The sequence below is a fragment of the Crotalus tigris genome, unplaced genomic scaffold, assembly GCF_016545835.1.
Source record: "Crotalus tigris isolate CLP2741 ecotype Arizona unplaced genomic scaffold, ASM1654583v1 scf7180000017546.9332058, whole genome shotgun sequence".
Classification (NCBI taxonomy): Eukaryota; Metazoa; Chordata; class Lepidosauria; order Squamata; family Viperidae; genus Crotalus; species Crotalus tigris.
In genome coordinates this window covers 7,941,072-7,954,575 of record NW_024096465.1, presented here as the reverse complement: position 1 = coordinate 7,954,575, position 13,504 = coordinate 7,941,072, and the positions used below count along the sequence as shown (strand labels likewise).

The following is a 13,504-nucleotide window of genomic DNA, read 5'->3' as shown; positions in this document are numbered from 1 at the left end:
GGAAAGAAATAGCTGGACCTGGATCATCCTTTCCAAGACCAGCCTCATTGTCCCATACTTGGAGACCTGAAATCACTAATTAGGTTAGAGGATACCATCCCAGATAAACTAGGAATGCAATCTGCATTACAATGATTTATAGGAAACACACATTTGGGTAGACTGTGAAATGAACTATGTTTAATTAAAACGGGCTGTATTTAATTAAAAAAACAAAAAGGGAAACTAATTCCAAAAACTGGTTTCAGGAGAATATTATATTATTAAATACAACATCATTATCATAATAAGTTTATGCCAGAGCTGAATAGATCTGATGATAATCTGAATAGGAAGATTGATATAATAAAATGTACATGGAAGGATCTATAAGCTAAAAGAAAAATGCAGAAAACACAATCCATATATACTTGACAGTAAGTATGAGCTGGTTCCAGCATAGCACTGCTAAACAGCACTCGATCTTCTGGTCTCCCAGTTTGTAGCATGGTGCCTTAAGCATTACATCCAAGTGGCTCTCTCTCCATTCTGTGTAACAATTCAATTTTTGCAAAATTCAAGGATTACATATATGACCTTCATAAAATATACAATAAACGAAAATTATAATTTCCATTATTAGCAATAGTACTTAGACTTACATTCCACTACACAGTGCTTTACAGTCCTCTCTAAGTGGTCTACAGAGTCAGCATATTGCCTCCATCCTCAGAAGGATGGAAGGCTGAGTCAACCTTGAGCCAATGGGAATCGAACTGCCAAACTGCTGGCAGTCAGCAGAATTAGCCTGCAGTACTGCATTCTAACCACTGTGCCACCACTATTAAAACTGTATGTGCTTCACTATAACCAAAACCATCCATTTGTTACTTTGTGATTGGATTCTATAATTCCTTTCAAGTAGAAGCTGTAAATGATCCCAAATGCAGATCCCCAAAGAGCAACTGGGTCCACTCAGCATGGCTGGTTGGCAGTAGACTTCCAGATATAATTCAAGATGTTAATTGTTGCTGTAAAAACTGTATGGCTCAGAATCTGGCATCTTTGACACAGCTTTTTCCAAATGAAAGCTAGCCATCCAGTAAAATCCCAAGGAGTGTCATCATCATCGTTCCCAAGGGTGAATCTTCTTTGTAGCTAACCCCTTCTTGTGGCCCCATCTCTATTTGTTCTGGAAAGGGATCAGAAGTGCCAATGAGAGGAATGAAATTTGCCAAGATGGTGGCCATAACCATGTAATCACAGCTTCATTTATAGTGTGGATGGTTGACTGCTCCAAAAATGTGGCTCAAATGATTATTAGAATGGCATGAATTCTGTGATATAAGAGATTATTTTAATATGAATAATAAAGCTCCTCTAAGTGTATGTATATGTGTGTGTGTGTGTGTGTGTGTGTGTGTGTGTGTGTGTGTATCCTTAATGGTTGTAAAAATACGAATCCCGGGCATATTTATTCAATGATGCAATCTTCGATCTCTGGGAAGAGTATAATCCAGTTATTTATTGTTAAAACAATATTTAAAACAATAAAAACAGTTATATACAAGGTTAAAACAACTTAGCTTTCACTGGTCCTCTGCCAGCATCCTCAGAGTGGGGCTTAGGGGGTGGGAAAGTTCTTTTTATCCCCTTGCTGATCCAACTGCTTGCTCATTGCCCGCGTGACGGGGCCCCTCTTCCTGATTGCCTGTAACTGCCTTAACTGTTCCGCCCTCTCTTTCCTGCACTCCAACTTTGCATTTTTCTGCTCTGTCATCCTTGTACCGCCTCCTCCTCTCTGCGCTGTTATTACCAACACACTCTCCAATCCCTCCTCTCTACTAAATGCAAGGCACCCCCTCCGATTCGGCACCACACGAGTCCTGCCACGGAGTTCCTCCTTTTTATTCTCCCTGTTAGACTGCTGGTCTGCCTGCCATTTTTGTGTTCCATTGTCAGTTCCTATCCCATCTCCCTCCTCCAACCCCACTCCTCTCCTGACCTGCCAATCCATGCACCCTTTCTGCCTTCTGTCATCCATTCCTGTCATCCCTCCCTTCTCCAATTTTTCCCCTTCCCTGACCTGCCTACTTGTATACCATTCCTGCCTGCCATCATCCCCTCCTATCGCTCTTCCCTTCTCCAGATTTTCTCTCCTCTTGTTCTGCTGGTCTACCTGCTGTTCCTGTTTCCCATCATGCTTTCCTATCAATCATCCTCTCTCCAGTAATTTGTCTCCCCCCTCGGTCTGCCGATCTCCCTGCTGTTCATGTCTTACATGGTCCATTCCTGTCCCTCTTTCCTTCCCCAATATTTCTACCCCCCGACTGCCGATCTGCCTGCCATTCCTGCTTTCCATCCTTCATTCCCATCAATCCTTCTTCCTCCAATTCTCCTCTATCTCTAACCTGCCAGTCCTGCCCTACATCATCCATTCCTGTCAATCCCCCCTTCTCTAACCCTCTAACCTGTTGATTTACATATCGCTCCTGCCTTCCATCAGCCATTCCTGTCGATGTTCTCCTCCTCAATATCCTTCCCCTCCTAGTCCGCTGCTCTACCTGCTTTTCCTGCTTACCTTCCTCCATTACTACCCATCTTCCCTTCTCCAATATCCCCCCCCAATCTACTGACCCGCCTGCTGTTCATCCATTTCTGTCCATCTTCTCTTCTCTAATGAGCCGAGGTGGCGCAGCAGTTAGAGTGCAGTACTGCAGGCCACTTTAGCTGACTGTGTTCAGCAGGTCAGCGGTTCAAATCTCACCGGCTCAAGGTTGACTCAGCCTTCCATCCTTCCGGGGTAGGTAAAATGAGGACCCAGATTGTTGGGGGCAATGTAAATATATATATACATTGCTTACTGGTGTACACCGCTTAGAGAGTGCTTGCACTTAAAGTGGTATATAAGTCTCATAAATAAATAAATAAATAATATTCCTCCTCCCTTAACCTGCTGTCCTACATGCTGTTCCCACATACCGACATCCGTTCTTGTTGGACTTTCCTTCCCAAGTTTTCCTTCCCCCCCCCCCAGTCTGCCATCCTGCATGTTGTTCTTGCCTGCCCTTCTCCATTCCTGTCAGTCCTACCTTCTCGTTTCCTCCCCCCCCCTTTAATCCGCTGCTCTGCCTGCTGTTCCTGACTATCATCCTCCATTCTTACCAGTCTTCCCCTCTCAGACGTCCTTCCTCCCCCCATGGATATGCCCCCATTCCTACGTGCCTCATCTTTTTTTCTTCTATTCTTTTCTCCCTCCCCTTCCCTTTTGATCAGTCCCATGGGGTCGGGCATTCCTTTCCCCCATGTTCTGGGTCGTACGGTCAGATCTGCTACTCCCAAGACTCTTCCCTGGTCCTCTCCTCCTTGCAGTCCCTCATCATACCCACCTCCTCCCTCCTTAATACCCTTACCTATCTGTGACTCTAATGCTTCCTCATCTGTCCCTACCTTTACCATGTCTTTGGGATCCTCCCTATGCTTGGCCATGTAGTGAATATCCCCCCCCCCAGTCCTGATTTTGCCTCTGACAATTGGCATCCACCTCTTAACATGCTCTTCATGTACTCTTAGTGCCTGATACGCTGGGGGCAATTCTACACATCGATTGATGGAGTCTATGTTGGAAAACCAGGCCTCCTTTAGTAGGCGTCCTCCCTTGGAGGCGTCCTGGGCAATGGCTTCTGCCTCCTTAAAATCGAATGAGGAACTCCGTGGCAGGACGTGTGTGGTGCCGAATCGGAGGGGGTGCCTTGCATTGAGTAGAGAGGAGGGATTTGAGAGTGTGTTGGTAATAACAGCACAGAGAGGAGGAGGCGGTACAAGGATTACAGAGCAGAAAAATGCAAAGTGCAGGAAAGAGAGGGCGGAACAGTTAAGGCAGTTACAGGCAATCAGGAAGAGGGGCCCCATCACGTGGGCAATGAGCAGGCAGTTGGATCAGCAAGGGGATAAAAAGAACTTTCCCACCCCCTAAACCCCACTTTGTGGACGCTGGCAGAGGACCAGCGAAAGCTAACATGTTTTAACCTTGTACATAACTGTTTTTATTGTTTTAAATATTGTTTTAACGATAAATAACTGGATTATACGCTTCCTGGAGATTGAAGATTGCATCATTGAATATATATATATATATATATATATATATATATATATATATATATATATATATATATACATATATATACATACATATATATATATATATATATATATATATATATATATATATATTGTGTGTGTGTATGTGTATGTGTGTGTGTGTGTGTGTGTTGGAATTATATATATATATATCCCCATTTAATATTTGTTTTGCATTGGAAATGTATAGTCAAACAGGACAACACCTTTTAGACTTATTTTCCAATTAATGGGTTTATAATTTTTTTAAAAGAAAATAATTCATTTCATTTCAGTGCCACTGATGGCAACCAGCTCTGGTTGCCTTACAAAAAGCAACATAAAAAGAACAAATTACTGTAAAATAGGCTGGAGCAAATTACCAAAAATAATTACAAATTAATTACAAGAAGGCAATCCTTATAATAAAGTAAAATGCTATTAATTTTTAATATTAATATTAGTTGAAATAATTTTGCACTCATAAAAGATCAGTTAAAAATGGGTTTATAAAAAGTATGCATTCAAAGTTAATAGTGAATCCACATAAGAAGTGAAGGGTCCTTGGTGCTCCCTGAGCTTGATTTTTTTTCTTGCAAACATTTATTTACCCATATTAGGTGCATTGATGACGTTGCCTAGTTTTGGTAATGAAACATCTGCAGGAAAACAACCAAGCTGCTATCAAGGTGGCTCATCTCCTTCCTTTGGGGAAAAAGATGGCCATCATGCCCTAGGGACCAGGGGTGGGGGGAGGCTCCTGAGCCCCACAGCTCTTCCAAGGGGGGGAGAGTGGGGAGGGGCTGTGCTGGGATCAGGGTTCCTTGTGCCTTCCGCTGCCCACCTGCGCTCTTCTGCTGCAGATGCCACAGCGGTGGGGCGCTCACGCACAGGGACTCGCATGGGGCTGCTGCCTCACTTGCTGTGCCCTTCCGGGGCTGGACTGGACTGGGCATGGAGCCTCCTCACTGCTTCTCTCCCCGTGGACATCAGGAGCACCCACCCCTCCTACCGCTTGTCCCGGGGCAGCTGCCACCATCCGGTGCTCTCCAGCCTATTGCTGGCCAGCTGGGTGTGCTAAGCTCGGGACTTGGGTGGATGGAGGCTGGACAGGAGCAAGAGCTGCGGCTGCCCAGCTCCTCCACCTGAGGATGTGTGCAGGCCTGGCCGCACATCTGCCCAGAGGCGCTGGTGGGCCCAGCCTTCCTTCCTTCCTTTCTTCCTTCCTTCCTTCCTTTCTTCCTCCCTCCCTCCCTCCCTCCCTCCCTCTCTCTCTCTCTCTCTCTCTCTCCCTTTCTCCCAAATACAAACTTACATGTTCTCCTTCCCCCGCTAGCCTTCTACAAAGTGAAATGGATGCCACATCCTACTTGTCTTCTCCAAACTCATGCCCACCATCTCTTCCAAAGGCCGTCTGCTTGCTCACTCGTGCTTTCACTGCACTCCCACCAAACCTGCTCCTTTTATAGGTTCTCCTCTCCATGCCCAGCTCTTGCAGCTATTCCCATGAGAGCGCTGATGGATTCGGTTTCCCTGCCCTCCCCAGTTCTCACTAGTGAGACGCATGTGGAGAGGAGGAGGGGAGCATCCCTCTGGTGTGTGTGCCGACAGAAAGGGCTCTGCGTGCCCAGTCTGACACATGTGCCATAGGTTCGCCACCAGGGTTCTATGGGCATTTAATTATTCAAGAAGCAACTCTCTTTCTACATCACTTACATTTAATTCTCCTTGAAGGATACCTATCAGAGGAGCTGCCACTCAGAATCAGCCCCACCAGTATCTAGAATAATTGTGTTTCATACAGACAAGGATCATGAGCTAAGGGTGGACATAACTAGGATAAGTAACAGTTTGTGCAACACAATTGGCCACCTATCCTTCCATATCTGCTAGATACCCAAACAACACATTAGAATTATATAATATACTGGCTAGACATGACACAATTTATAAGTCTTCATTGGAACAACTATTGCCAAGCAAGTGTGATAGTTAAAATAAATTATCCCTTTTATTCCTAAAGTTGCTTAATGCTAGAGCCTGTAAATTAAAACAAAGCAGAAATTACACAGCAATATTAAAAAGAGACACTTGGTAAATTGTCTTCTTGGCTACCATGTATTACTACAACTGCTATTTATTTAAATGACATTATAATGGGTTTGTTCTATTAACACTTGTGATTTAACCTACACTTTTAAGTATTTTGGTCATGTAGCTTATAGCAAGTGGTCTAACTATAAGATAAGAAAACTATTATGAAAAATTAAAAATACAGCACAGAGAAGCTTCAGCATTCACAAATCTTACAGTATGTTAAATTATCTTTTTCAGAAATAGTGAAATCAATAAAGACTGACCAATAAAGACAAAGCAGGAGACCTCTATTTATGCTCCAAATAAAAATAAAGAATTCTACAAAATATTTTTTAAATGCTTATCAAAAGTTAAGCAAAAGTTTTACCATCTATGTCAGACTCAAATTCGAATAAATCATCTTGACAGGAAAAAGGAAACAAGCTTTTCCCAAAAAGTATTTCAATAAAAAATGAATGTTGGACCTTAAGGTTGTGTTATGGTTAGGGTGGTGTATCCTGGTTCTTGAGAAAAGAATATCTCAAAGAATTCCTCTTTCTTCATGGAGTTCCCAGATCCTTCTGTTTTCTAGCTGCTCCTGCCAAATGAAATAAGGCAGGGAACTACAAGAGGAGAACTTGTAAGTTGCCTTAACTTCTCTGGAATCACTGAATATACTGCAAATTCTACTCAGAATTGATTGTGTCATTCTTCTGAACCAGCTCTTGAGTTGAGGTTGGGTGATACTATATTGTATCCGTTCTCCTCCTTTTCCTGGAGATAATTTCAATCAATATCAGTCAGATTTCAGAAGTCTAGCACACAATCCTGAATTGTGAAGTGTCTCGTGACTCTGTCTTTCTCTACTCCTATTTAACATGAAGCTGCTGGGGTGAAAGTTTCCAACAGTTTGGAATATAGTATCAGGATCACAGGACGAGAGATATCTAATTTTCTATTGTTCCCTATATATTGGCAGAGAAAAAGGAAAAGATACAGGCATATGCACATGGGGTAAGTGGGAAATGACTTTTTTATTATGATTTGGGACATGATTTGATTTCTTTTTTTGTTTTAGTGGAATGTCATGTTTCATATTTTATTCTGTTCCCTACACAGAGTTTCTTGGATATCTGGGGATAGGGCTGTCGCATATAGGATAGACAAATAAATGAAAAGCAAGCGATGTGACATCATAGTGCAAAATGCATCTCTTTGCTAAGGTTGTGCCAAAGCCTCTTTTCCTCCAGCTACAGATTGAGAATGATGAAGTATGATGAAGTAGTTAAGGTTCTGACCTAGGAACCAAAAGACTGTGAGAACAAGAGCATCCTGGGTGACTTTGGACCAGTCATTTTTTTCAACCCAACCCACTTCACAGAGTTGTTGTTGTTGTGGGGAAAATAGAAGGCAGGAATGTTACATATCTTCATGATCTTGAGTTAGGCAGGCTAATCATCATGCCCTACAGGCTTTGGACAATGGGAAAGAACATCAGCAGCATCACTTAGTCAACGCAATGCAAAAATATACAGCTGGTATTATCAGCATACCGATGATACCCTGCCCCATGTCCATGGATTACCGCACTCAATGGCTTAATATAAATGGTGAATAGGATCAGGGAAGAGGAGAAAACCCACGGCACCCTACACAGCAGGGACTTTGGACTAAATCCCTACCAAGACTAGGAAGGCCAAATTCTCCCCAGATTACCAGGTAAGGTCATGTTTCAGGCAATCTGATCATTGAATTCAAAAGGGTTTATCCAACAGATACCTAAAATAGGCAACTAAGTGTTTCCCTAATGTCTCTTACCCATGAAAGACTAAATTACACTAACTAAAGCCACTAGCCAACTGTCCCCAGATGTGATACAGATGAAAAAATAACATTTCCCCACTTTTATTGCTATGAGACAATCCCTAAGGCTGTTACTCCTACTCAGCTGAATTCACTCTTTTCTTCCAGTAACAGTCTAGGCACCTGTCATGCTGCTTCAGCATCCAGAATTCCTCTGAAAACTAGGGGACCCTTTAGGACCTCCCCCCCCCCCACACACACAAGGACTCTGCATATTCAGTCTAAGGCAATTGTTCTCCTCATATTCAAAGCAGTCAGAGAGTATGGCTTTGGTTGAACCATGTAACAGAACCCCAGGAGGAACCCCAACCTCCCTCTGAAGCCCAGTAGAATCCGTTAGATACCTGGGGTAGTCTGTTCAAATTAATCTCATCTTAAAAAGCATAACATTTTCCTCCTTGTCTTTTTCTTCCTCTCTTTTTCTGTTTGTGTTTGCTTTTCCTATTGCAGTAGACAACCTGTCATTCCACTTGCCCTCTGGGACAACACCCCTCTGGGGAACCACATGGTTCCTGTCCTTCAAATGTTCTATAAGTCTCCGAAGATCTGGAGTGTTTATGAAGCCCCTGATGATTTTTTTTAGTTTTTATTCATGTTGCAGTTCATGTTTTTCTTTCTTATTTATTAAGTATGCTTTTAAAATAGTAAGCTGTCCAGAATCTTTTTGGAGTTAGATGACCTTGAAATCCATTAGATAAATACATTTAAGAGGGAAGTGAAACACCTGAATTTATGTGCCAGCTAATAATAATTAAGATTGAAGGTATTTGTCCAGTTATCAAACAACTCAAGCTTATCCTACTGAAAAAAAAGGCTTACATCTCTGGGTACAATTTCTGTATCTGACGTACCCTTTAGCCATAGAAAATTTCTCGTTTGTGATTCAAAACAGCACATCATCCAAATAATTGAGATGATGCACTTACTCCCAGTGGAGGCAACTAACAATAGCAGAGAAGTAGAATGGTTCTTCTGAAGGTGAGAAACTAGCTCTAAGGCATGAACCATGGCTTTTTGAAGTTGAAAGAACAATATTGGTAGGTTGATCTTTCCTCTACTATTCAGGGATCAGAAGACAATATAACCTGGATTGATTATTTTACCAGTTTCACTGTTCTCCTCTCTTTTCTGGCAATGAACGATAGATAAAGAATTTGTTAATGATATTGTGGTTATGCTACCTAGAATAAAAATAGAAGGCTGTTATTTGTGAAAAGGCTGGTATTTAATATCTTGAGGATGCTACCCATTTTAACAGAAAAAAGAAGATTTCTTCTTTCTTTCTTCCTCATCCACAGACCCAAATCTTTATAACTATGGTCAATAGCATTGCTCATGCATTGACAGTTTTCATCATCGGTGAATATGGATCCATATATTTGTAATCATTTATTCATGTGTGGAGTAATTTTATTTTTATAAAGGACAGTATTCCTTCAAATGTAATATTTCAGATGCAGGTGTATCCAGATCCTTCATAGGTAGGTCACAGCCTAAAGTGATTTTCTGTTCCCACACCAGGAGCTTCTGGGAAAAATTAATCTAATTACAAATGAGAACAAATCACATGAAGTGGTTTTTTTGGCTTCTTTCCAGTAGTCAGTCCCTAACTTTTTATCTCCCCCAATTTTTCTCTATGCATTCTTTAACGTTAATATAAAATTAGGAACATAGTTTTATGAACAATATTTTGGAAGCTCACCTTGTGAATTATTCAGCCCTAAAATTTAATAAACCAACAAACAATCATTTTAATTATTCAGTGTATCCTATAAACAGGGCACCAGAAAGAAATTGTCCATTTATGCTAAAAGCTCCCATTAATATGAACTTCTGGGTCTAGAACTCAAGCTAAGCTAGTGAATACATGATGTTTTTATTTACTGTTCTAGGTTGAGATCCCAACATAAGGAGTGAGTGAAGCTGATTCTTTACTCCACACTTTTATTTTTAAATTGTACATGCACACCATATGTATATACAGGGTTGTTTTACTTTTTGTTTAAAACAATGAAATGGTAAATGAAAGATTGGCACAGCCACACATACAAGTCACAACACAAACTGCACCCTTCCCTTGTATACTTGTATTTCAGGAGTATATAAGTCATGACAGGGGTATATAAGTCATGTTTTTATGACAGGAGTATATGTCATGTTTTATGTCATGATATAATGATATATACATTTCATAATTTGTCCCACATTACTCCCTCCAGACACTTATGAAGCTGTAGAAGAATTAAGTTCTTCCCTATATCTGATAGGATCAAGTATGTGCTTACAGTAGAATAAATAAAAACTCAGAAATGAAGAACACAAATATGCAATTTATAGATCCACTAATTTCATCCTTAGAAACATCTTTGGTTGTTTTCCTGGTAAATCACTAAGGTTGAAAAAAGCAGAATTTCAGTTGCAAACTATGAAGGCTCATAAAGTTTCAGGGAGCCACAGTTTATCTACACAAGTGGTGTACTGATTGCTCCAGCTGAAAATAGAAATATCCAATAACCATTGCCACTATTTTGTGCCTGGCTGTTTTCAGATCCTGGTTCCAGGAATGAATATTTTATGAACTGCCCTGTACCCAGCATCACAATTTTTTATGGAAAGTCTGGAATAGAGCTAGATAAGAACTCTTAATAATCAACATAACTACAGAATATATGACATAGGCTAAAATGTTATATTTTAGGATTCCATTTTATGTCATACTATAGGTTTTGATATCTGTGAATCACAAACCTCTCTTGGAGGAAAAAAGTCAGCTTAGAAATTCAAGAAAACAGGCTGGATAAAGAATGGACTTTCATTATTCCCGGGAGCATCTGATTGATCTCCCAGAAGCTGAAGAAATGCAAAAATCTGAACAAGAGATTCATCTGCTTCAAGACTACAACAGATAAAATATTAAGCCAGGGCTTTATATTGGACTTTTGAATCAGTTTGGCTAGGTTGTGCTGCTAAGTCTTTTATTTCTTTGTCCAAGGTATGGAATTGGCTGTTTAACTTTAGCCTTCAATTTTTCCAGCTACGGTATTACCATGACCTGAATAGCTCTGCAATTTATCTTTTTCCACAATGAAAGTTTGTAGAGTAGTAACTCTAACTCTACATTTCATAGCCAGGAGGTGACATTATAGAAATTATTTTCACTTTTGCATTTTGCCTTTAATCATAAGAAAGGCAGCAGATGGTTTGAGAATCCTCAGCAGAATTATGGGTTGGATCACTTTTGAGAAGATTCCTGGACAATAGAGCTTTATTGCAGGAACTACCAAATCACTATCTCAAAGAAAGAGCTGGGACCAGGGTTTGAAGATCACAGGGCTTCATAGGCAACAGTTTGGGGATCTCCAGCCTTCTGCCAACATCAATTTGCTATAAATTTAAAAAAGAAATAGTGCTAGAATTGCGCAGACCCAAATGTTCCATGCTATTCCTCACTGTAGATAAAATAATGCCGTAGAATAATTATTTTCATGATGTGAACTATGCTTATCTCTGTGCAGCTCTTTGAGGGCAGCCCTCTAGCAGATCTATTTGACTGATACCCATGTTATCTTTTTTCAGAAAACAACTGAGGATATGCAAGTTCACTGAGGTATTTAAAAATACTTAATTTGCTTTTCTGAATTTCTCTTTAAGCAACTTGATTTTCAATTTTTGTATTTATCATTATTGTTATGGGTTGGCTTAAAACTTTCCCACCCAATTCTTCAAGATTGTTCTAGACCAGGGGTGTCAAACTCGCAACATCACATGACGTGTCGCAACATGTTGTGATTTTTTCCCCATTGCCGGTTTTGCCATGACGCATCCGGTTCCATCACCCTGAACTATTCTGGAAGGAAGGGAAAAAAATGTTGTCATTTTTTTTAAAGCAGGTTGTTTTGATGGAGTCAAACCTTCCAGTTCTCACTTGTCTGCTGTTCATTCCATGCCATCATTTTCAATGTATTTATTCCTTCATCTTGCTCATTGCTTGATCATAATGTAATCAACATGGATATATTCATGTACAATAAGCTATAGATATTGATAGTGCAAATTGTATTGGATTTGGTAAACATCTGTTAATTAGTATTCTGTCCCCGAACAATGAAGACATTTTTCAGTGCAATTTCCAGTTTAAATATAAGCACAATTATAAGCAAAATTGTTGAATAACAAGACAGGATACCTCTGATACCTTTCTCCTGCATTTGCCAAAAAATCAAGGAAGACATAAATCAGACAATGGAAAAATGCCAAAAAAAAAGAGTAGCTTGCCTTCCTATTATTTTATAACCCAGTTTTATTTCATCATTTTAAAAAGAAACAATGTTTGAGATATATGTAGATGCCCATCAGTCTAATTTAATTTTAATCTCTTTGGAAATTTACATCAAGCAGTGGACTTCAAATATATTTTGCAAATATATGGACAAAGAATATAATATATGATGTACAAAAGAAAAAGCTTATTGTAGATGGAAGACAAAGAAAAGGCTTGTATGAATTGGCTCCCATACATTGCTGTAAAGTACATTGGTTCAATGTATTCCATAGCTGATAAGGTTAAGAGGAAACTAAGATTAAAATCCAACATCCATTGGAATGTAGCACCTATCATATGCTTGTCGACTTAGAAGTAAGTCCCACTGAGTTCAAATATTTTACTCCTAAATAAAATTGTAAAAGAGATAATGCATTTCAGTTTAATATTTAAATTAGGTTTTAACTTGTTCAGCTACTGAAATCTATGTATGCAGCGACCTATATACAGATGTACTTTTTTAATGTTAAAATAAACATAAATCTCACTGGTTTCAGAAGAAAGTATTTCTGAATAAACTAATTATATAGGATTGAACTGTATGAAGTTCCACATTATTCTTATGCTCTGAAAATCTTAATAGTAGTAACATGATAAAGTATTAAGATTAAAAGTTGGAACAACTAATATTTAGTTTCACCAACACGGATTTTACCCATTTGATCTGATTCTAAATCTCAGCTGATGAATTCAAACCATTTGAATAATTGACATGACACAACAGCTGTGAAATTTACTTTGATCATAGCCAAAAATACTTACAATGGAAGTGATATCTGGCTTGTAGGTTCATCATTTGTGATCAGTTTAGAAATCAGTGTGCTTTATTCTTCCCTTGGATACAATATTTTCTTCCCATTCCTCCAAAGAGTGATTCACTTGAAGCCATTTCGTCCACCTGGCATGTTTCATTCTTAACTGCATGCAAATGTTTGTGATTCTATTTCCTGCCCCAAATAATCAAGCTGTCGCTCACAAGTCAATCAGTCATTAATGACAAGAAATCCATCACATCTCAATGATGATTTATATCCCTTTACAAACTATGCCTGATTTAAATGCAAAATATTTCTTGCTGAGGTTTCTCTGACAAGTCTCCCTTATGAGAGAAAAAAAAATAACCTGTATTAAAAATCATCTGGA

General features: G+C 39.7%; 1 protein-coding gene across 1 annotated transcript in view; it reads right to left on the bottom strand.

Moving 5' to 3' along the window:
* Positions 1-13,253, bottom strand: part of KCNK2 (potassium two pore domain channel subfamily K member 2) — a 108,866-nt gene extending 95,613 nt beyond the window's left edge. The window contains exon 1 of the mRNA XM_039336152.1: positions 13,124-13,253. Within this exon, the coding sequence (XP_039192086.1) occupies positions 13,124-13,157 (34 nt within the window). The 5' untranslated portion in view covers positions 13,158-13,253. The remainder of the gene's footprint in view (positions 1-13,123) is intronic.
* Between the last annotated feature and the right edge of the window lie 251 nt (positions 13,254-13,504).